This window comes from Lampetra fluviatilis, chromosome 55, assembly GCF_964198595.1.
Source record: "Lampetra fluviatilis chromosome 55, kcLamFluv1.1, whole genome shotgun sequence".
NCBI classification, from domain to species: Eukaryota; Metazoa; Chordata; class Hyperoartia; order Petromyzontiformes; family Petromyzontidae; genus Lampetra; species Lampetra fluviatilis.
In genome coordinates, this window is record NC_136329.1 from 8,964,467 (window position 1) to 8,989,452 (window position 24,986).

The following is a 24,986-nucleotide window of genomic DNA, read 5'->3' on the forward strand; positions in this document are numbered from 1 at the left end:
GGTACGCAGGAGGTCTGTGTCTCTCTCTCATCATCATCACGGTGGCTAGGAGATGTTGACTACCTCGCCTGGTGCGCAGGAGGTCTGTGTCTCTCTCTCATCATCATCACGGTGGCTAGGAGATGTCGACTACCTCGCCTGGTGCGCAGGAGGTCTGTGTCTCTCTCTCATCATCATCACGGTGACTAGGAGATGTTGACTACCTCGCCTGGTGCGCAGGAGGTCTGTGTCTCTCTCTCTCATCATCATCACGGTGGCTAGGAGATGTTGACTACCTCGTCTGGTACGCAGGAGGTCGTGGGTTCGATCCCGACCCTGACGACGCATGCTGCTGTAGATTTGGAGTTTGCGTCTCTCTCTCATCATCATCACGGTGGCTAGGAGATGTTGACTACCTCGCCTGGTGCGCAGGAGGTCGTGGGTTCGATCCCGACCCTGACGACGCATGCTGCTGTAGATTTGGAGTTTGCGTCTCTCTCTCATCATCATCACGGTGGCTAGGAGATGTTGACTACCTCGTCTGGTGCGCAGGAGGTCGTGGGTTCGATCCCGACCCTGACGATGCCTGCTGCTGTAGATTTGAAGTGTGTGTAGTGTGTATGTATGTATGTGTGTAGTGTGTGTGTACGTGTGTACGTGTGTGTGTGTATGCGTGTGTGTGTATGTATATGTGTGTATATGTGTGTACGTGTGTGTGTACGTGTGTGTGTACGTGTGTGTGTACGTGTGTGTGTTGCGTAACGCTGTGTGGAAGCTACCTGGTCTGTCGCTCCGCACGAAGCTTCAGGTCTTCTCGGCCACGGTCATTCCCTCCCTTCTCTACGCTTGCGAAACGTGGACCCCCCTAGTGGAGCATCTTCGCCGGTTGGAAACATTTAGGCTGGCCTGCCTACGATCCATCCTGGGTTTAACCAGGCTGGATTGTGTGAGGAGCTCACAAGTCCTTGAAAGATCTGGGCAAAGTCCCATCGGTGAGCTCCTCCGGCAGGCAAGGCTGCGTTGGCTGGGTCATGTAGCCCGCATGCCCAGCCACCGCATGCCTACACAGCTTTTGTTCGGCCGGATCGAGGGGGCTAAACGGGCGCGGCACGGGCTAGAGAAGAGATGGAGTGATGTGGTACAGGAGGACGTGGAGCTGAGTGGACTTGCCGATGACTGGTACCAGCGGTGTCAAGATCGGCCTCAGTGGAGGAGGCTCGTGAAGGACGCTACTGGGCAGTTGGAGGCAGTCGCCCTCCAACAACAACGGAGGGCGGAGGAGCGACGCTCACAACAACGAGCGGAGCGCCGGGTGGCTAAAGCACAGCGAGTTGGTACAGTAGGGGGCACAGGTGGTGCATCAGCCAGTCATCTCGGTCATCTCGGTCAGTCGACCCGTGGCACCTGCTGGGTCTGCCCCGTGACCTCCTGCCAGCGGGCGTTCGACACTTCACGTGGCCTCAAGGTGCACATGGCCTGGCACAAGCGTCGTGGTGACGTCACCGCCACTTAGTGGCGAATGGCGGTTGTTGTTGTTGTGTACGTGTGTGTGTACGTGTGTGTGTGTACGTGTGTGTGTATGTGTGTGTGTACGTGTGTGTGTGTACGTGTGTGTGTATGTGTGTGTGTACGTGTGTGTGTGTACGTGTGTGTATGTGTGTGTGTACGTGTGTGTGTGTACGTGTGTGTGTATGTGTGTGTGTACGTGTGTGTGTGTACGTGTGTGTGTACGTGTGTGTGTACGTGTGTGTGTTCGTGTGTGTGTGTACGTGTGTGTGTGTACGTGTGTGTGTACGTGTGTGTGTGTGTACGTGTGTGTGTGTGTACGTGTGTGTGTACGTGTGTGTGTGTGTACGTGTGTGTGTGTGTACGTGTGTGTGTGTGTACGTGTGTGTGTGTACGTGTGTGTGTGTGTGTACGTGTGTGTGTGTGTGTACGTGTGTGTGTTCGTGTGTGTGTGTACGTGTGTGTGTGTACGTGTGTGTGTACGTGTGTGTGTGTGTACGTGTGTGTGTGTAGTGTGTGTGTACACGTGTGTGTGTGTACGTGTGTGTGTACGTGTGTGTGTACGTGTGTGTGTACGTGTGTGTGTGTGTACGTGTGTGTGTGTACGTGTGTGTGTACACGTGTGTGTGTGTACGTGTGTACGTGTGTGTGTACGTGTGTGTGTGTGTGTACGTGTGTGTGTGTACGTGTGTGTGTGTAGTGTGTGTGTAGTGTGTGTGTAGTGTGTGTGTGTAGTGTGTGTGTAGTGTGTGTGTAGTGTGTGTGTACGTGTGTGTGTACGTGTGTGTGTGTAGTGTGTGTGTGTGTGTACGTGTGTGTGTGTACGTGTGTGTGTAGTGTGTGTGTGTAGTGTGTGTGTAGTGTGTGTGTAGTGTGTGTGTACGTGTGTGTGTACGTGTGTGTGTACGTGTGTGTGTACGTGTGTGTGTACGTGTGTGTGTGTAGTGTGTGTGTACGTGTGTGTGTACGTGTGTGTGTACGTGTGTGTGTACGTGTGTGTGTGTAGTGTGTGTGTAGTGTGTGTGTAGTGTGTGTGTACGTGTGTGTGTGTGTGTACGTGTGTGTGTGTAGTGTGTGTGTAGTGTGTGTGTAGTGTGTGTGTACGTGTGTGTGTACGTGTGTGTGTACGTGTGTGTGTACGTGTGTGTACGTGCGTGTGTACGTGTGTGCGTGTGTGTGTGTACGTGCGTGTGTACGTGTGTGCGTGTGTGCGTGTGTACGTGTGTGTGTACGTGTGTGTGTACGTGTGTGTGTACGTGTGTACGTGTGTACGTGTGTACGTGTGTGTGTACGTGTGTGTGTACGTGTGTACGTGTGTGTGTGTGTACGTGTGTGTGTGTGTACGTGTGTGTGTGTACGTGTGTGCGTGTGTACGTGTGTGTGTATACGTGTGTGTGTATGTGTGTGTAGTGTGTGTGTACGTGTGTGTGTGTGTGTGTACGTGTGTGCGTGTGTACGTGTGTGTACGTGCGTGTGTACGTGTGTGTGTGTACGTGTGTGTGTGTGTGTACGTGTGTGTGTACGTGTGTGTGTGTGTGTACGTGTGTGTGTGTACGTGTGTGTGTGTGTGTACGTGTGTGTGTACGTGTGTGTGTGTGTGTACGTGTGTGTGTGTGTGACTGTGTGTGTGTGTACGTGTGTAGTGTGTGTGTACGTGTGTGTGTGTAGTGTGTGTGTAGTGTGTGTGTACGTGTGTGTGTGTGTGACTGTGTGTGTCTCTCACCCCTCGTGGAAGACGGGGCCCCCCGGGTGGTGGACGCACTCCTCCCGGTCGCTCTGCGGGCCCTGGTACGACTACACAAAGACAAAGGTCCCCCGTATAGCCTGATGAGAATGTTGGGGCAAGTGCTGTTCGATACACAGACAAAGATCCCCCATGTAGCCTCAACAGACTGTTGGGGCAAGTGCTGTTAGCTAGAAGCACCTACAAAGACAAAGATCCCCCGTGTAGCCTCAACAGACTGTTGGGGCAAGTGCTGTTAGCTAGAAGCACCTACAAAGACAAAGATCCCCCGTGTAGCCTCAACAGACTGTTGGGGCAAGTGCTGTTAGCTAGAAGCACCTACAAAGACAAAGATCCCCCGTGTAGCCTCAACAGACTGTTGGGGCAAGTGCTGTTAGCTAGAAGCACCTACAAAGACAAAGATCCCCCGTGTAGCCTCAACAGACTGTTGGGGCAAGTGCTGTTAGCGAGTAGCACCTACAAAGACAAAGATCCCCCGTGTAGCCTCAACAGACTGTTGGGGCAAGTGCTGTTAGTAGCGAGTAAAGGTGCATTGAAAAATTATAATACTCCGATCGATGTTCCTGCTGTTGTGGAGTGAGTCATGCAGCGAGCTGTGGCTGCAGGGTTTTGGTGGTACATGTTGTTTACGCCATTTATTGTGAAAATTCCGTCACAGTTCCTATGAGCTGCACTGTTTCATCGCTTTCATAGCTTTATTTTGGTGATTTCGAAAAGTGTATTGGTTTTGCCATGTTTGTGTTGTTGTAGTACAGAGTTAGACTGATGGCCTTAATCTAAGTTGTCTTGTGGTTGTTGTTGTTGTTTGACTTTTATGGCTTTGTTTTGGTGATTTCGAAAAGTGTATTGGTTTTGCCATGTTTGTGTTGTTGTAGTACAGAGTTAGACTGATGGCCTTAATCTAAGTTGTCTTGTGGTTGTTGTTGGTTGTTTGACTTTTATGGCTTTGTTTTGGTGATTTTGAAAAGTGTATTGGTTTGGCCATGTTTGTGTTGTTGTAGTACAGAGTTAGACTGATGGCCTTAATCTAAGTTGTCTTGTGGTTGTTGTTGGTTGTTTGACTTGCATCCCACTGGGATGTTTGCACACAGCGTTGGTGTGTAACGGTGCTTTTTCTGCAACATTTTGCCGTCTTTTCTCGCATTTCTGTTTGCACTCAGTCACATGGTCACTTTAAGATGTTTTTTGTTTTTTGTTTGTTGCGGTTGCACCCGATTCAAGAGCAGAATGGCTCACAGGGCTACACCTAATACATGAAACTTGAACTTGAGTAGCAGTGCCTATGAAGGCTGCCGGCACTGTGGCACACGAGGGGGGGTGGGTGGCCAGCACCACGCTCGGATACCTTCATACTCCCAATGCAGATGGTGAACATCTAGGCCCTAGATTTGAAGCCTTCGTGACTGCAAGGATTCATATTGTTAGGTTTTTTCGGTAAAGTCACCATGTAGGTAAAAAATTGAAATTAATAAAAGTAAAATAAAAAATTAAATAAAAAATCACGACGTTTCGGAGGCAAACTGAAACAGCGTCCTTCAGCCGCACCGAACCTCACAAAAATAATATTCAGGGCCTACCTGGATATTGGCTCCTCCCACCCTCAACCAGTATATATACTGGTTGAGGGTGGGAGGAGCCAAGGTAGGCCCTGGATATTGGCTCCTCCCACCCTCAACCAGTATATATACTGGTTGAGGGTGGGAGGAGCCAAGGTAGGCCCTGGATATTGGCTCCTCCCACCCTCAACCAGTATATATACTGGTTGAGGGTGGGAGGAGCCAAGGTAGGCACCTGGATATTGGCTCCTCCCACCCTCAACCAGTATATATACTGGTTGAGGGTGGGAGGAGCCAAGGTAGGCCCTGGATATTGGCTCCTCCCACCCTCAACCAGTATATATACTGGTTGAGGGTGGGAGGAGCCAAGGTAGCCACCTGGATATTGGCTCCTCCCACCCTCAACCAGTATATATACCGGTTGAGGGTGGGAGGAGCCAAGGTAGGCCCTGGATATTGGCTCCTCCCACCCTCAACCAGTATATATACTGGTTGAGGGTGGGAGGAGCCAAGGTAGCCACCTGGATATTGGCTCCTCCCACCCTCAACCAGTATATATACTGGTTGAGGGTGGGAGGAGCCAAGGTAGGCCCTGGATATTGGCTCCTCCCACCCTCAACCAGTATATATACTGGTTGAGGGTGGGAGGAGCCAAGGTAGCCACCTGGATATTGGCTCCTCCCACCCTCAACCAGTATATATACCGGTTGAGGGTGGGAGGAGCCAAGGTAGGCCCTGGATATTGGCTCCTCCCACCCTCAACCAGTATATATACTGGTTGAGGGTGGGAGGAGCCAAGGTAGCCACCTGGATATTGGCTCCTCCCACCCTCAACCAGTATATATACCGGTTGAGGGTGGGAGGAGCCAAGGTAGGCCCTGGATATTGGCTCCTCCCACCCTCAACCAGTATATATACTGGTTGAGGGTGGGAGGAGCCAAGGTAGCCACCTGGATATTGGCTCCTCCCACCCTCAACCAGTATATATACAAGGACTGTGTTCTTGGAATTTCTCTCACTTGATGCAGCCATCGTGCTGTGACTGTCCCACCTGAAGACGGAAGCTTGTGTTGCCTCCGAAACGTCGTGATTTTTATTTTATTTTTCATTTTACTTTTATTAATTTACATTTTAATTTTTTACCTACACGGTGACTTTACCGAAAAAAACCTAAGAACATCTAGACCCTCCCCGTTATGACGTTCCAAAGTTAGACACGGGCTAGCAGTTCAACTCGGGATGCCGGGTTCAAAGCAGACGTCTGTGTGTGTTTGTACGTGTCTTTGTCTGCGTGTGTATCTGTGTGTCTGTGTGTGTGTCTGTGTGTATGTATCTGTGTGTATGTGTCTGTGTGTCTGTGTGTGTGTGTGTCTGTATGTATGTATCTGTGTGTGTGTATCTGTGTGTGTGTATCTGTGTGTCTGTGCGTCTATCTGTGTGTCTGTATCTGTGTGTATGTATCTGTGTGTCTGTGTATCTGTGTGTCTGTGTGTCTATCTATCTGTGTGTCTGTGTGTTTATCTGTGTGTCTGTGTGTTTATCTGTGTGTCTGTGTGTTTATCTATATGTCTGCGTGTCTGTGTGTCTATCTGTGTGTCTATCTGTGTGTCTGTGTCTGTGTGTATGTATCTGTGTGTCTATATCTGTGTGTCTGTGTGTCTATCTGTGTGTTTGTGTCTGTGTGTATGTATCTGTGTGTCTATATCTTTGTATCTGTTTGTCTGTATGTCTATCTGTGTGTCTGTGTGCCTGTGTCTGTGTCTGTGTGTCTATATCTGTGTATCTGTGTGTCTATCTGTGTGTCTGTGTGTTTATCTGTGTGTCTGTGTCTGTGTGTATGTATCTGTGTGTCTATATCTTTGTATCTGTGTGTCTATCTGTGTGTCTGTGTGTGTGTGTATATCTGTGTGTCTATCTGTGTGTCTGTGTGTCTGTGTGTTTACCTGTGTGTCTGTGATGTATGTCTGTGTATCTGTGTGTCTATCCGTGTGTCTATCTGTGTCTGTGTGTTTATCTGCCTGTCTGTGTGTCTGTGTGTATGTTTCTATGTATCCGTGCGTATGTATCTGTGTGTATGTATGTATGTGTCGTGATGTATCTGTGTGTATGTGTGTATATATGTGTATGTATCTGTGTGTATGTGTGTGTGTGTCTGTGTGTGTGTCTGTGTGTGTGTCCATGTTACCTTTGAGCAGCCGCTGTTTTTGCACAGCGTGCCAAGCTGCACCATGCCATCCTGCACCTCTGCAGGAGCAAAAACACAAACACCACAACCGTTCGCCACCACAACCGCTCACCACCACCACAACCACTCACCACCACCACAACCACTCACCATCACCACAACCACTCACCACAACCACTCACCACAACCGCTCACCACAACCACTCACCACCACCACAACCACTCACCACGACCACTCACCACAACCACTCACCACAACCGCTCACCACCACCACAACCGCTCACCACAACCACTCACCACCACCACAACCACTCACCACCACCACAACCGCTCACCACCACCACTCACCACCACCACTCACCACCACCATCAACCACTCACCACCTGGTTGATGGTGAGCAGTTGACTGGGTCATGTAGCCCGCATGCCCAGCCACCGCATGCCCAGCCACCGCATGCCCAGCCACCGCATGCCCAGCCACCGCATGCCCAGCCACCGCATGCCCAGCCACCGCATGCCCAGCCACCGCATGCCCAGCCACCGCATGCTTAAACAGCTTCTGTTTGGCCGCATCGAGGGGGCTAAACGGGCGCGGCAAGGGCTAGAGAAGAGATGGAGTGATGTGGTACAGGAGGACGTGGAGCTGAGTGGACTTGCCGATGACCGGTACCAGCGGTGTCAAGATCGGCCTCAGTGGAGGAGGCTCGTGAAGGACGCTACTGGGCAGTTGGAGGCAGTCGCCCTCCAGTAACAACGGAGGGCGGAGGAGCGACGCTCACAACAACGAGCGGAGCGCCGGGTGGCTAAAGCACAGCGAGTTGGCACAGTAGGGGGCACAGGTGGTGCATCAGCCAGTCATCTCGGTCATCTCAGTCAGTCGACCCGTGGCACCTGCTGGGTCTGCCCCGTGACCTCCTGCCAGCGGGCGTTCGACACTTCACGTGGCCTCAAGGTGCACATGGCCTGGCACAAGCGTCGTGGTGACGTCACCGCCACTTAGTGGCGAATTGCGGTTGTTGTTGTTGTTGTGTGTACATGTGTATGTGTGTGTACGTGTGTATGTGTGTACATGTGTATGTGTGTGTGCATGTGTGTGTGTACATGTGTACGTGTGTGTGTACGTGTGTGTGTGCATCATACCCTCCACCTTCTGCGTCTCCTTGGCTCCGATCGTCACCTCCTCCAGCGCCCGTCTCAGCGACGTCGCCACGCTCATCGGCAGCTCCACCATCGGCTCGTCCGGGCTGCGTGCACACGCACAAAGACAAAGGTCCCCCGTGTAGCCTTTGACTACTTTCCCGTGCCCCCTCTCTCCCTCCCCACCCCTCTCCCTCCCCTCTCCCTCCCCACCCCTCTCTCCCCCCCCCCCTCTCTCCCCCCCCCCCCTCTCTCCCCCCCCACCTCTCTCCCCCCCCCTCTCCCTCCCCACCCCTCTCCCTCCCCACCCCTCTCTCCCCCCCCCCCTCTCCCACCCCCCTCTCCCCCGCCCTCTCTCTATCTCCCCTCTCCCCCCCCTCTCTCCCCCTCTCCCCCCCCCTCTCCCCCCCCCCTCTCTCCCCCCCTCTCTCTCCTCCCCCTCTCTCTCCCCCCCACCCCTCTACCCCCCCTCTCTACCCGCCGCCTCTCCCCCCCCCCCTCTCCCCCCCCCTCTCTCTCCCCCCCTCTCTCTCTCTCCCCCCTCTCTCCCCCCCCTCTCTCTCCCCCCCCTCTCTCTCTCCCTCCCCCTCTCTCCCCCCCCTCTCTCCCTCACCATCTCTCCCCTCTCCCCTTTTTTTTGCAATCCAACAGATAATCCAGCTTTTATTGCCCAGTCGTTGACAATGCAGGATATACATTCACGATTTGCGATTCGTCTTTGTGGGAGCAGGCAACATGAGTAATCTTTTAAATGGTGATACAAGCACATTCTGCACGGATAATCTCCAACGGTCACTGCAGGAGAAAGCCATCAGCCACCTGAACTTCAAAGATGGCCGTCAAAAAAAAATGGCCGCCACAAAAATGGCCGCCACCAAAATGGCCGCCGCCAAAATGGCCGCCGCCAAAATGGCGTCCGTCCGTCTTTTAATTCACCATTGTGAAATAAATCGAGCACGTTTCATGCTTCAATAACGATGAAACAAGTGGACTACTGCACTCAGCTACCACAATAAAACTGCATGTACCCTGTTTGAATGAGCAAACTACTCCACTCAGCTAATCCCAATACAGCCGCGTGGATCCTGGTGGATTGCTCCACTTAGCTACCACTGCGGGATACTGTAGTGAAATGGCTCATTAACAATAAGCATACTATTGTGGCTACTTTAATGTTTTTTTTAAATGCCGTACGACAGAGGAAGACAAATATTACTATTATTAATTAGTTCACGAAGCCACCTTTCTCCCCCCCCTCGCTCCTCCCCCCTCTCTCCTCCCCCCTCTCTCCTCCCCCCTCTCTCCTCCCCCCTCTCTCCTCCCCCCTCTCTCCTCCCCCCTCTCTCCTCCCCCCTCTCTCCTCCCCCCTCTCTCCTCCCCCCTCTCTCCCCCGCTCACCTGGGCCTCTCCACTCTCTCGATGGGTTTGGGAGGGGCCGTGTGGATGGTGGTGGACCCGGCTTCTCCCCGCTCCGTCCCAGTGTCGCCAGCCTCCCGCTCCTTGTCGCTGCGAACTTCGGGCCTCACGGCTTCGGGCGGCTTCACGTCGCTGTGACGCCCGCTGGTGCAGCCCTGGGCACAACGGGAAAGCGGCGACGTGGACTAAGATCCCCCGCCATGTAGCCTCCGACGGACTGGTGGGGCAAGTGCCGTGTTAGTGGCGGCGTTGCCTGTGCAGATTGCCGGCATTGTGGCACCATTCAGGGACACACACACACGTACACACACACACACGTACACACACACACACACGTACACACACACACACACGTACACACACACACGTACACACACACACGTACACACCCACACGTACACGCACACACATGTACACACACACGCACACACACACACGTACACACACACACGTACACACCCACACTTGTACACAGGTTGTAGCCAACCGTGCTGATCGGAGGCGAGGGTGAATGACAACACTCTTACAGGAGCAGCCAGAAGTGTCCAAATGTGTGACGCCGATTCTAACTGCGGAGAAAGAAACTCGGAGACAAATCCACGCGACCACGGGCGGAGAGAGAGACGCAGACTCCAAATCTACAGCAGCAGCAGGCATCGTCAGGATCGGGATCGAACCCACGACCTCCTGCACACCAGGCGAGGTAGTCAACATCTCCTAGCCACTGTGATGATGATGAGAGAGAGAGAGACACAGACCTCCTGCATACCAGGCGAGGTAGTTAACATCTCCTAGCCACCGTGGTGGTGATGAGTGAGAGAGACGCAGACTCCAAATCTACAGCAGCAGGCATCAGGGTCGTGATCAAACCCACGACCTCCTGCACAGCAGGCGAGGTAGTTAACATCTCCTAATCACCGTGATGATGATGAGAGAGACACAGACCTCCTGTGTATTAGGCGAGGTAGTCAACATCTTCTAGCCACCGTGATGATGATGAGAGAGAGACACAGACCTCCTGCACACCAGGCGAGGTAGTTAACATCTCCTAGCCACCGTGATGATGATGAGAGAGAGACACAGACCTCCTGCACACCAGGCGAGGTAGTCAACATCTCCTAGCCACCGTGATGATGATGATGAGAGAGAGAGACACAGACCTCCTGCGTACCAGGCGAGGTAGTCAACATCTCCTAGCCACCGTGATGATGATGATGAGAGAGAGAGACACAGACCTCTTGCGTACCAGGCGAGGTAGTCAACATCTCCTAGCCACCGTGATGATGATGATGAGAGAGAGAGAGACACAGACCTCCTGCGTACCAGGCGAGGTAGTCAACATCTCCTAGTCACCGTGATGATGATGAGAGAGAGAGACACAGACCTCCTGCGTACCAGGCGAGGTAGTCAACATCTCCTAGCCACCGTGATGATGATGATGAGAGAGAGACACAGACCTCCTGCACACCAGGCGAGGTAGTCAACATCTCCTAGCCACCGTGATGATGATGATGAGAGAGAGAGACACAGACCTCCTGCGTACCAGGCGAGGTAGTCAACATCTCCTAGCCACCGTGATGATGATGATGAGAGAGAGACACAGACCTCCTGCACACCAGGCGAGGTAGTCAACATCTCCTAGCCACCGTGATGATGATGATGAGAGAGAGAGACACAGACCTCCTGCGTACCAGGCGAGGTAGTCAACATCTCCTAGCCACCGTGATGATGATGATGAGAGAGAGAGACACAGACCTCTTGCGTACCAGGCGAGGTAGTCAACATCTCCTAGCCACCGTGATGATGATGATGAGAGAGAGAGACACAGACCTCTTGCGTACCAGGCGAGGTAGTCAACATCTCCTAGCCACCGTGATGATGATGATGAGAGAGAGACACAGACCACCTGCACACCAGGCGAGGTAGTCAACATCTCCTAGCCACCGTGATGATGATGATGATGATGAGAGAGACACAGACCTCCTGCGTACCAGGCGAGGTAGTCAACATCTCACGCCGGCTGTGGTAGTGCTGCTTACCGGGATGCCGAGGAAATCGGAGAAGTCGGTCGTTCTCCGCTTGCAGCAAGACCAGCCCTGTGCACAGAGCGCAGACGGCATCGGTGCCACACACCACGACCACCACCATCAACAACATCACCACCATCAACAACATCACCACTACTACCATCAACAACATCACCATCACCACTACCATCAACAGCATCACCATCACTACCATCAACAACATCACCACCATCAACAACATCACCACTACCATGAACAACATCACCACTACCATCAACAACATCACCATCACCACTACCATCAACAACATCACCACTACTATCAACAACATCACCACTACTACCATCAACAACATCACCATCACTACCATCAACAACATCACCACCATCAACAACATCACCACTACCATCAACAACATCACCACCACCACTACCATCAACATCACCACCACCACTACCATCAACAACATCACCACCACCACCACCATCAACAACATCACCACCATCAACAACATCACCACCATCAACAACATCACCACCACCACTACAATCAACAACATCACCACTACCATCAACAACATCACCACCACCACCACCATCAACAACATCACCACCATCAACAACATCACCACCACCACCACCATCAACAACATCACCACCATCAACAACATCACCACTACCATCAACAACATCACCACCATCAACAACATCACCACTACCATCAACATCACCACCACCACTACCATCAACAACATCACCACCACCACCACTACCATCAACAACATCACCACCACCACCACTACCATCAACATCATCACCACCACTACCATCAACAACATCACCACCACCACCACTACCATCAACATCACCACCACCACTACCATCAACAACATCACCACCACCACCACTACCATCAACATCATCACCACCACTACCATCAACAACATCACCACCACCACCATCAACAACATCACCACCACCATCAACATCACCAACACCACCACCATCAACAACATCACCACCACCACTACCATCAACATCACCAACACCACTACCATCAACAACATCACCACCACCACCACTACCATCAACATCACCACCACCACTACCATCAACAACATCACCACCACCACCACCATCAACAACATCACCAACACCACTACCATCAACATCACCAACACCACTACCATCAACAACATCGCCAACACCACAACAACCATCAACACCACCACCACTACCATCAACACCACCACCACCATCAACACCACCGCCACCACCACATCCATTCACCAACACCACCACCACCATCAACAACATCACCACCACCACTACCATCAACACCACCGCCACCACCACATCCATCACCAACACCACAACAACCATCAACACCACCACCACTACAACAACCATCAACACCACCACTACCATCAACACCACCACCACCGCCACCGCTACCACCACCGCCACCACCAACACCGCACCTTGCACTGCCAAAGCTCTTCACCGTCCGCCAGACTTAGCAGCAGTAGCAGCAGCAGCAGTAGCAGCAGTGGCAGCAGTAGCAGCAGCAGTAGCAGCAGTAGCAGTAGCAGCAGCAGTAGCAGCAGTAGCAGTAGCAGCAGCAGTAGCAGCAGCAGCAGTAGCAGCAGCAGCAGCAGCAGTGGCAGCAGTAGCAGCAGTGGCAGCAGTGGCAGCAGTAGCAGCAGTAGCTGCAGCTGCTGCTGCTGCAGCTGCAGCAGCTACTGCTGCATGGTTGAGCTACGTGAAAAATCCCCAAGAACTGCCCATCCTGACCCACAGACTCACACAGAGACTCACAGACTCGCACAGAGATCCACAGACTCACACAGAGACTCACAGACTCGCACAGAGATCCACAGACTCACACAGAGATCCACAGACTCGCACAGAGACCCACAGACTCACACAGAGACCCAGAGACTCACACAGAGACTCACAGACTCGCACAGAGACCCACAGACTCACACAGAGACTCACAGACTCACACAGAGACTCACAGACTCGCACAGAGATCCACAGACTCGCACAGAGACCCACAGACTCACACAGAGACCCAGAGACTCACACAGAGACTCACAGACTCGCACAGAGACCCACAGACTCACACAGAGACCCAGAGACTCACACAGAAACCCACAGACTCACACAGAGACCCACAGACTCACACAGAGACCCAGAGACTCACACAGAGACCCACAGACTCACGCAAAGACCCACAGACTCACACAGAGACCCACAGACCCACACAGAGACCCACAGACTCACACAGAGACCCATAGACTCACACAGAGACCCAGAGACTCACACAGAGACCCACAGACTCACACAGAGACCCCACAGACTCACACAGAGACCCAGAGACTCACACAGAGACCCACAGACTCACACAGAGACCCACAGACTCACACAGAGACCCAGAGACTCACACAGAGACCCACAGACTCACACAGAGACCCAGAGACTCACACAGAGACCCACAGACTCACACAGAGACCCACAGACTCACACAGAGACCCAGAGACTCACACAGAGACCCACAGACTCACACAGAGACCCACAGACTCACACAGAGACCCACAGACTCACACAGAGACCCATAGACTCACACAGAGACCCACAGACTCACACAGAGACCCACAGACTCACACAGAGACCCAGAGACTCACACAGAGACCCACAGACTCACGCAGAGACCCACAGACTCACACAGAGACCCAGAGACTCACACAGAGACCCACAGACTCACGCAGAGACCCACAGACTCACACAGAGACCCAGAGACTCACACAGAGACCCACAGACTCACGCAGAGACTCAGACACAGAGAGAGACACAGACTCACACAGAGACCCACAGACACAGAGACACAGACTCACACAAAGACCACAGACTCACGCAGAGACCCAGAGACTCACGCAGAGACTCAGACACAGAGAGAGACACAGACTCGCACAGAGACCCACAGACGCACACACGAAGATGATGATATTGACGACAACGACGATGATAATGATGACGACGACGATGATGACGATGATGATGATGCCGCCACCGCCGCTCACCTCTTGAGGGCGTCGTGGAACACCGGGACCCCCGGGTGGTGGACGCAGCAACCTGGGGGCGGGGGGCAGAGAGAGGGGGGAGAGGGGGGGTGCAGGAGGGCCACATAGTGGGTGGGTGAGTGCGTGAGTGGGTGGGTGGGTGCGTGAGTGAGTGGGTGAGTGAGTGGGTGAGTGGATGAGTGCGTGAGTGGGTGGGTGAGTGAGTGGGTGGGTGAGTGAGTGGGTGATTGAGTGGGTGGGTGAGTGAGTGAGTGGGTGAGTGCGTGAGTGAGTGGGTGGGTGAGTGGGTGGGTGATTGAGTGGGTGAGTGAGTGGGTGATTGAGTGGGTGGGTGAGTGGGTGAGTGAGTGGGTGAGTGGGTGATTGAGTGGATGGGTGAGTGGGTGGGTGAGTGGGTGGGTGATTGAGTGGGTGAGTGAGTGGGTGAGTGGGTGAGTGAGTGAGTGGGTGAGTGAGTGAGTGGGTGATTGAGTGGATGGGTGAGTGGGTGGGTGAGTGGGTGGGTGATTGAGTGGGTGAGTGAGTGGGTGATTGAGTGGGTGGGTGAGTGGGTGAGTGAGTGAGTGGGTGAGTGAGTGGGTGATTGAGTGGATGGGTGAGTGGGTGGGTGGGTGATTGAGTGGGTGAGTGTGTGGGGTGAGTGAGTGAGTGGGTGAGTGAGTGGGTGATTGAGTGGATGGGTGAGTGGATGGGTGAGTGGGTGGTGAGTGGGTGGGTGATTGACTGGGTGAGTGAGTGAGTGGGTGAGTGCGTGAGTGAGTGGGTGGGTGAGTGGGTGGGTGATTGAGTGGGTGAGTGAGTGGGTGATTGAGTGGGTGGGTGAGTGGGTGAGTGAGTGAGTGGGTGAGTGAGTGGGTGATTGAGTGGATGGGTGAGTGGGTGGGTGAGTGGGTGAGTGGGTGGGTGATTGAGTGGGTGAGTGAGTGGGTGAGTGGGTGAGTGAGTGAGTGAGTGGGTGAGTGAGTGAGTGGGTGATTGAGTGGATGGGTGAGTGGGTGGGTGAGTGGGTGGGTGATTGAGTGGGTGAGTGAGTGGGTGATTGAGTGGGTGGGTGAGTGGGTGAGTGAGTGGGTGAGTGAATGCGTGAGTGAGTGGGTGGGTGAGTGGGTGGGTGATTGAGTGGGTGAGTGAGTGGGTGTTTGAGTGGGTGGAGTGGGTGAGTGAGTGAGTGGGTGAGTGAGTGGGTGATTGAGTGGATGGGTGAGTGGGTGGGTGAGTGGGTGGGTGATTGAGTGGGTGAGTGAGTGGGTGAGTGGGTGAGTGAGTGAGTGAGTGGGTGAGTGAGTGGGTGATTGAGTGGATGGGTGAGTGGGTGGGTGAGTGGGTGGGTGATTGAGTGGGTGAGTGAGTGGGTGATTGAGTGGGTGGGTGAGTGGGTGAGTGAGTGAGTGGGTGAGTGAGTGGGTGATTGAGTGGATGGGTGAGTGGGTGGGTGAGTGGGTGGGTGATTGAGTGGGTGAGTGAGTGGGTGAGTGGGTGAGTGAGTGAGTGGGTGAGTGAGTGGGTGATTGAGTGGATGGGTGAGTGGATGGGTGAGTGGGTGGGTGAGTGGGTGGGTGATTGAGTGGGTGAGTGAGTGGGTGAGTGAGTGGGTGAGTGCGTGAGTGAGTGGTGGGTGAGTGGGTGGGTGATTGAGTGGGTGAGTGAGTGGGTGATTGAGTGGGTGGGTGAGTGGGTGAGTGAGTGAGTGGGTGAGTGAGTGGGTGATTGAGTGGATGGGTGAGTGGAGTGGGTGAGTGGGTGGGTGATTGAGTGGGTGAGTGAGTGGGTGAGTGAGTGAGTGGGTGAGTGAGTGAGTGGGTGATTGAGTGGATGGGTGAGTGGGTGGGTGAGTGGGTGGGTGATTGAGTGGGTGAGTGAGTGGGTGATTGAGTGGGTGGGTGAGTGGGTGAGTGAGTGAGTGGTGTGAGTGAGTGGGTGATTGAGTGGATGGGTGAGTGGGTGGGTGAGTGGGTGGGTGATTGAGTGGGTGAGTGAGTGGGTGAGTGAGTGAGTGAGTGAGTGGGTGAGTGAGTGGGTGATTGAGTGGATGGGTGAGTGGATGGGTGAGTGGGTGGTGGGTGATTGAGTGGGTGAGTGAGTGGGTGAGTGAGTGAGTGGGTGAGTGCGTGAGTGAGTGGGTGGGTGAGTGGGTGGGTGATTGAGTGGGTGAGTGAGTGGGTGATTGAGTGGGTGGGTGAGTGGGTGAGTGAGTGAGTGGGTGAGTGAGTGGGTGATTGAGTGGATGGGTGAGTGGGTGGGTGGGTGATTGAGTGGGTGAGTGAGTGGGTGAGTGAGTGAGTGGGTGAGTGAGTGAGTGGGTGAGTGAGTGGGTGATTGAGTGGGTGATTGAGTGGATGGGTGAGTGGGTGGGTGAGTGGGTGGGTGATTGAGTGGGTGAGTGAGTGGGTGATTGAGTGGGTGATTGAGTGGATGGGTGAGTGGGTGGGTGAGTGGGTGGGTGATTGAGTGGGTGAGTGAGTGGGTGAGTGGGTGAGTGAGTGAGTGGGTGAGTGGGTGATTGAGTGGATGGGTGAGTGGATGGGTGAGTGGGTGGGTGAATGGGTGGGTGATTGAGTGGGTGAGTGAGTGGGTGAGTGCGTGAGTGAGTGGGTGGGTGAGTGGGTGGGTGATTGAGTGGGTGAGTGAGTGGGTGATTGAGTGGGTGGGTGAGTCGGTGAGTGAGTGAGTGAGTGGGTGAGTGAGTGGGTGATTGAGTGGATGGGTGAGTGGGTGGGTGGTGGGTGGGTGATTGAGTGGGTGAGTGAGTGGGTGAGTGGGTGAGTGGGTGAGTGAGTGAGTGGGTGAGTGAGTGGGTGATTGAGTGGATGGGTGAGTGGGTGGGTGAGTGGGTGGGTGATTGAGTGGGTGAGTGAGTGGGTGATTGAGTGGGTGGGTGAGTGGGTGAGTGAGTGAGTGGGTGATTGAGTGGATGGGTGAGTGGGTGGGTGAGTGGGTGGGTGATTGAGTGGGTGAGTGAGTGGGTGAGTGAGTGAGTGAGTGAGTGGGTGAGTGAGTGAGTGAGTGGGTGAGTGAGTGGGTGATTGAGTGGATGGGTGAGTGGATGGGTGAGTGGGTGGGTGAGTGGGTGGGTGATTGAGTGGGTGAGTGAGTGGGTGAGTGAGTGAGTGAGTGGGTGAGTGCGTGAGTGAGTGGGTGGGTGAGTGGGTGGGTGATTGAGTGGGTGAGTGAGTGGGTGATTGAGTGGGTGGGTGAGTGAGTGAGTGGGTGAGTGAGTGGGTGATTGAGTGGATGGGTGAGTGGGTGGGTGAGTGGGTGGGTGATTGAGTGGGTGAGTGAGTGGGTGAGTGGGTGAGTGAGTGGGTGAGTGAGTGAGTGGGTGATTGAGTGGATGGGTGAGCGGGTGGGTGGATGATTGAGTGGGTGAGTGAGTGGGTGAGTGAGTGGGTGATTGAGTGGGTGATTGAGTGGATGGGTGAGTGGGTGGGTGAGTGGGTGGGTGATTGAGTGGGTGAGTGAGTGGGTGAGTGGGTGAGTGAGTGAGTGGGTGAGTGAGTGGGTGATTGAGTGGGTGAGTGAGTGGGTGAGTGAGTGGGTGAGTGCGTGAGTGAGTGGGTGGGTGAGTGGGTGGGTGATTGAGTGGGTGAGTGAGTGGGTGATTGAGTGGGTGGGTGAGCGGGTGGGTGGATGATTGAGTGGGTGAGTGAGTGGGTGAGTGAGTGGGTGATTGAGTGGGTGATTGAGTGGATGGGTGAGTGGGTGGGTGAGTGGGTGGGTGAGTGGGTGGGTGAGTGAGTGGGTGAGTGAGTGGGTGAGTGCGTGAGTGAGTGGGTGGGTGAGTGGGTGGGTGATTGAGTGGGTGAGTGAGTGGGTGATTGAGTGGGTGGGTGAGTGGGTGAGTGAGTGAGTGGGTGAGTGAGTGGGTGATTGAGTGGATGGGTGAGTGGGTGGGTGAGTGGGTGGGTGATTGAGTGGGTGAGTGAGTGGGTGAGTGGGTGAGTGAGTGAGTGGGTGAGTGAGTGGGTGATTGAGTGGATGGGTGAGTGGGTGAGTGAGTGGGTGAGTGAGTGGGTGATTGAGTGGATGGGTGAGTGGGTGGGTGAGTGGGTGGGTGATTGAGTGGGTGAGTGAGTGGGTGAGTGGGTGAGTGAGTGAGTGGTGAGTGAGTGGGTGATTGAGTGGATGGGTGAGTGGATGGGTGAGTGGGTGGGTGGGTGATTGAGTGGGTGAGTGAGTGGGTGAGTGAGTGAGTGGGTGAGTGCGTGAGTGAGTGGGTGGGTGAGTGGGTGGGTGATTGAGTGGGTGAGTGAGTGGGTGATTGAGTGGGTGGGTGAGTGGGTGAGTGAGTGAGTGGGTGAGTGAGTGGGTGATTGAGTGGATGGGTGAGTGGTGATTGAGTGGGTGAGTGAGTGGGTGAGTGAGTGAGTGGGTGAGTGAGTGGGTGAGTGAGTGGGTGATTGAGTGGGTGATTGAGTGGATGGGTGAGTGGGTGGGTGAGTGGGTGGGTGATTGAGTGGGTGAGTGAGTGGGTGATTGAGTGGGTGATTGAGTGGATGGGTGAGTGGGTGGGTGAGTGGGTGGGTGATTGAGTGGGTGAGTGAGTGGGTGAGTGGGTGAGTGAGTGAGTGGGTGAGTGGGTGATTGAGTGGATGGGTGAGTGGATGGGTGAGTGGGTGGGTGAGTGGGTGGGTGATTGAGTGGGTGAGTGAGTGGGTGAGTGCGTGAGTGAGTGGGTGGGTGAGTGGGTGGGTGATTGAGTGGGTGAGTGGGTGAGTGGGTGAGTGAGTGGGTGATTGAGTGGATGGGTGAGTGGGTGGGTGAGTGGGTGGGTGATTGAGTGGGTGAGTGAGTGGGTGATTGAGTGGGTGGGTGAGTGGGTGAGTGAGTGAGTGGGTGATTGAGTGGATGGGTGAGTGGGTGGGTGAGTGGTGGGTGATTGAGTGGGTGAGTGAGTGGGTGAGTGAGTGAGTGGGTGAGTGAGTGAGTGGGTGAGTGAGTGGGTGATTGAGTGGGGTGGGTGAGTGGTGGGTGGTGAGTGGGTGAGTGGGTGAGTGAGTGGGTGGGTGAGTGGGGTGAGTGAGTGGTGGGGTGAGTGGGTGGTTGAGTGGTTGGGTGAGTGGGTGGGTGATTGGTGGGTGAGTGAGTGGGTGGTGAGTGGTGGTGGGTGAGTGAGTGGGTGGGTGAGTGGGTGATTGAGTGGATGGGTGAGCGGGTGGGTGATGATTGAGTGGGTGAGTGAGTGGGTGAGTGAGTGGGTGAGTGAGTGGGTGATTGAGTGGATGGGTGAGTGGGTGGGTGAGTGGGTGGGTGATTGAGTGGGTGAGTGAGTGGGTGAGTGGGTGAGTGAGTGAGTGGGTGAGTGAGTGGGTGATTGAGTGGGTGAGTGAGTGGGTGAGTGAGTGGGTGAGTGCGTGAGTGAGTGGGTGGGTGAGTGGGTGGGTGATTGAGTGGGTGAGTGAGTGGGTGATTGAGTGGGTGGGTGAGCGGGTGGGTGGTGATTGAGTGGGTGAGTGAGTGGGTGAGTGAGGTGGGTGATTGAGTGGGTGATTGAGTGGATGGGTGAGTGGGTGGGTGAGTGGGTGGGTGATTGAGTGGGTGAGTGAGTGGGTGAGGTGAGTGGGTGAGTGCGTGAGTGAGTGGGTGGGTGTGAGTGGGTGGGTGATTGAGTGGGTGAGTGAGTGGGTGATTGAGTGGGTGGGTGAGTGGGTGAGTGAGTGAGTGGGTGAGTGAGTGGGTGATTGAGTGGATGGGTGAGTGGGTGGGTGAGTGGGTGGGTGATTGAGTGGGTGAGTGAGTGGGTGAGTGGGTGAGTGAGTGAGTGGGTGAGTGAGTGGGTGATTGAGTGGATGGGTGAGTGGGTGAGTGAGTGGGTGAGTGAGTGGGTGATTGAGTGGATGGGTGAGTGGGTGGGTGAGTGGGTGGGTGAGTGAGTGGGTGAGTGAGTGGTGAGTGAGTGGGTGAGTGGGTGAGTGAGTGAGTGGGTGAGTGAGTGGGTGATTGAGTGGATGGGTGAGTGGATGGGTGAGTGGGTGGGTGGTGGGTGATTGAGTGGGTGAGTGAGTGGGTGAGTGAGTGAGTGGGTGAGTGCGTGAGTGAGTGGGTGGGTGAGTGGGTGGGTGATTGAGTGGGTGAGTGAGTGGGTGATTGAGTGGGTGGGTGAGTGAGTGAGTGGGTGAGTGAGTGGGTGATTGAGTGGATGGGTGAGTGGGTGGGTGATTGAGTGGGTGAGTGAGTGGGTGAGTGAGTGAGTGGGTGAGTGAGTGAGTGGGTGAGTGAGTGGGTGATTGAGTGGGTGATTGAGTGGATGGGTGAGTGGGTGGGTGAGTGGGTGGGTGATTGAGTGGGTGAGTGAGTGGGTGATTGAGTGGGTGTTGAGTGATGGTGAGTGGGTGGGTGAGTGGGTGGGTGATTGAGTGGGTGAGTGAGTGGGTGAGTGGGTGAGTGAGTGAGTGGGTGAGTGGGTGATTGAGTGGATGGTGAGTGGATGGGTGAGTGGGTGGGTGAGTGGGTGGGTGATTGAGTGGGTGAGTGAGTGGGTGAGTGCGTGAGTGAGTGGGTGGGTGAGTGGGTGGGTGATTGAGTGAGTGGGTGAGTGGGTGAGTGGGTGAGTGGGTGAGTGAGTGGGTGATTGAGTGGATGGGTGAGTGGGTGGGTGAGTGGGTGGGTGATTGAGTGGGTGAGTGAGTGGGTGATTGAGTGGGTGGGTGAGTGGGTGAGTGAGTGAGTGGGTGATTGAGTGGATGGGTGAGTGGGTGGGTGAGTGGGTGGGTGATTGAGTGGGTGAGTGAGTGGGTGAGTGAGTGAGTGGGTGAGTGAGTGAGTGGGTGAGTGAGTGGGTGATTGAGTGGATGGGTGAGTGGATGGGTGAGTGGGTGGGTGAGTGGGTGATTGAGTGGGTGAGTGAGTGGGTGAGTGAGTGAGTGAGTGGGTGAGTGCGTGAGTGAGTGGGTGGGTGAGTGGGTGGGTGATTGAGTGGGTGAGTGAGTGGGTGATTGAGTGGGTGGGTGAGTGGGTGAGTGAGTGAGTGGGTGAGTGAGTGGGTGATTGAGTGGATGGGTGAGTGGGTGGGTGAGTGGGTGGGTGATTGAGTGGGTGAGTGAGTGGGTGAGTGGGTGAGTGAGTGGGTGAGTGAGTGAGTGGGTGATTGAGTGGATGGGTGAGCGGGTGGGTGGATGATTGAGTGGGTGAGTGAGTGGGTGAGTGAGTGGGTGATTGAGTGGGTGATTGAGTGGATGGGTGAGTGGGTGGGTGAGTGGGTGGGTGATTGAGTGGGTGAGTGAGTGGGTGAGTGGGTGAGTGAGTGAGTGGGTGAGTGAGTGGGTGATTGAGTGGATGGGTGAGTGGATGGGTGAGTGGGTGGGTGAGTGGGTGGGTGATTGAGTGGGTGAGTGAGTGGGTGAGTGAGTGGGTGAGTGCGTGAGTGAGTGGGTGGGTGAGTGGGTGGGTGATTGAGTGGGTGAGTGAGTGGGTGATTGAGTGGGTGGGTGAGTGAGTGGGTGATTGAGTGGATGGGTGAGTGGGTGGGTGGTGGGTGATTGAGTGGGTGAGTGAGTGGGTGAGTGAGTGAGTGGGTGAGTGAGTGGGTGGGTGATTGAGTGGATGGGTGAGTGGGTGGGTGATTGAGTGGGTGAGTGAGTGGGTGAGTGAGTGAGTGGGTGAGTGAGTGAGTGAGTGGGTGAGTGAGTGGGTGATTGAGTGGATGGGTGAGTGGATGGGTGAGTGGGTGGGTGAGTGGGTGATTGAGTGGGTGAGTGAGTGGGTGAGTGAGTGAGTGGGTGAGTGCGTGAGTGAGTGGGTGGGTGAGTGGGTGGGTGATTGAGTGGGTGAGTGAGTGGGTGATTGAGTGGGTGGGTGAGTGGGTGAGTGAGTGGGTGAGTGAGTGGGTGATTGAGTGGATGGGTGAGTGGGTGGGTGAGTGGGTGGGTGATTGAGTGGGTGAGTGAGTGGGTGAGTGGGTGAGTGAGTGGGTGAGTGAGTGAGTGGGTGATTGAGTGGATGGGTGAGCGGGTGGGTGGATGATTGAGTGGGTGAGTGAGTGGGTGAGTGAGTGGGTGATTGAGTGGGTGATTGAGTGGATGGGTGAGTGGGTGGGTGAGTGGGTGGGTGATTGAGTGGGTGAGTGAGTGGGTGAGTGGGTGAGTGAGTGAGTGGGTGAGTGAGTGGGTGATTGAGTGGATGGGTGAGTGGATGGGTGAGTGGGTGGGTGAGTGGGTGGGTGATTGAGTGGGTGAGTGAGTGGGTGAGTGAGTGGGTGAGTGCGTGAGTGAGTGGGTGGGTGAGTGGGTGGGTGATTGAGTGGGTGAGTGAGTGGGTGATTGAGTGGGTGGGTGAGTGGGTGAGTGAGTGGGTGATTGAGTGGATGGGTGAGTGGGTGGGTGGTGGGTGATTGAGTGGGTGAGTGAGTGGGTGAGTGAGTGAGTGGGTGAGTGAGTGAGTGGGTGGGTGATTGAGTGGATGGGTGAGTGGGTGGGTGAGTGGGTGGGTGATTGAGTGGGTGAGTGAGTGGGTGGGTGAGTGGGTGAGTGAGTGGGTGATTGAGTGGATGGGTGAGTGGGTGGGTGAGTGGGTGGGTGATTGAGTGGGTGAGTGAGTGGGTGAGTGGGTGAGTGAGTGAGTGGGTGAGTGGGTGATTGAGTGGATGGGTGAGTGGATGGGTGAGTGGGTGGGTGAGTGGGTGGGTGATTGAGTGGGTGAGTGAGTGGGTGAGTGAGTGAGTGGGTGAGTGAGTGGGTGGGTGAGTGGGTGGGTGATTGAGTGGGTGAGTGAGTGGGTGATTGAGTGGGTGGGTGAGTGGGTGAGTGAGTGGGTGAGTGAGTGGGTGAGTGAGTGGGTGATTGAGTGGATGGGTGAGTGGGTGGGTGAGTGGGTGGGTGATTGAGTGAGTGGGTGAGTGAGTGAGTGGGTGAGTGAGTGAGTGGGTGATTGAGTGGATGGGTGAGTGGGTGGGTGAGTGGGTGGGTGAGTGGGTGGGTGATTGAGTGGGTGAGTGAGTGGGTGATTGAGTGGGTGGATGAGTGGGTGAGTGAGTGGGTGAGTGAGTGGGTGATTGATTGATTGGGTGAGTGGGTGGGTGAGTGGGTGGGTGAATGGGTGGGTGAGTGAGTGGGTGAGTGGGTGGGTGAGTGGGTGGGTGGGTGAGTGGGTGGGTGGGTGAGTGGGTGGGTGATTGAGTGGGTGAGTGAGTGGGTGATTGAGTGGATGGGTGAGTGGGTGGGTGAGTGGGTGGGTGATTGAGTGGGGTGAGTGAGTGGGTGATTGAGTGGGTGGGTGAGTGGGTGAGTGAGTGGGTGAGTGAGTGGGTGATTGATTGATTGGGTGGGTGAGTGGGTGGGTGAATGGGTGGGTGAGTGAGTGGGTGAGTGGGTGGGTGGGTGAGTGGGTGGGTGGGTGAGTGGGTGAGTGGGTGGGTGAGTGGGTGGGTGAGTGGGTGGGTGATTGAGTGGGTGAGTGAGTGGGTGATTGAGTGGATGGGTGAGTGGGTGGGTGAGTGGGTGGGTGATTGAGTGAGTGGGTGATTGAGTGGGTGGGTGAGTGAGTGGGTGAGTGGGTGATTGATTGGGTGAGTGGGTGGGTGAGTGGGTGGGTGAATGGGTGGGTGAGTGGGTGGGTGAGTGAGTGGGTGGGTGGGTGAGTGGGTGGGTGGGTGAGTGGGTGGGTGGGTGAGCGGGCGGGTGGGTGGGCGAGCGGGCGGGCGGGTGGGCGAGTGGGCGGGTGGGTGAGTGGGTGAGTGGATGGGTGAGTGGGTGAGTGGGTGAGTGGGTGGGTGAGTGGGTGAGTGGTCATGCGTGTTAGCCAGGCTCCCTTCTGCAGCTCAGTTGAGTCTTGCCCGGCATCACTCACCATCGTCGTTCGAGTCCGCGTCAAATCGTTGCCCGCAGCCGCGATTGTAGCACAGCAGAGACATTGAGACCCAGACTCACCCTCTACTCACCCTCTACTCACCCTGACCCAGACTCACCCTGACTCAGACTCACCCTCTACTCACCCTGACCCAGACTCACCCTCTACTCACCCTGACCCAGACTCACCCTGACCCACTCACCCTCTACTCACCCTCTACTCACCCTGACCCAGACTCACCCTCTACTCACCCTCTATTCACCCAGACCCAGACTCACCCAGACTCACCCTCTACTCACCCTGACTCACCCTCACCCTGTCCACCCTCTACTCACACAGACGCCTACTCACCCACCCCACTGACCCAGCCTAGACCCAAGACTGACGTACTCCCAGACAAGGAGGATCTAGAGGAGGTGGAGGTGGATCTAGAGGAGGTGGAGGTGGATCTAGAGGAGGTGGAGGAGGTGGTGGTGGAGGAGGTGGAGGAGGAGATGGTGGAGGAGGAGGTGGAGGAGGTGGTGGAGGAGGAGGTGGAGGAGGGTTTTGACGATAACTTCCCAGTCAAGGGGG

General features: G+C 55.1%; 1 protein-coding gene across 1 annotated transcript in view; it reads right to left on the reverse strand.

The window, feature by feature from the left end:
- Window positions 1-24,986, reverse strand: part of LOC144949917 (cysteine and histidine-rich domain-containing protein 1-like) — a 32,743-nt gene extending 7,757 nt beyond the window's left edge. The window contains 7 exon segments of the mRNA XM_078879903.1: window positions 3,209-3,279; window positions 6,971-7,029; window positions 8,112-8,215; window positions 9,507-9,679; window positions 11,564-11,620; window positions 14,636-14,685; window positions 24,414-24,986. Of these exon segments, the coding sequence (XP_078736029.1) occupies window positions 3,209-3,279; window positions 6,971-7,029; window positions 8,112-8,215; window positions 9,507-9,679; window positions 11,564-11,620; window positions 14,636-14,685; window positions 24,414-24,477 (578 nt within the window). The 5' untranslated portion in view covers window positions 24,478-24,986.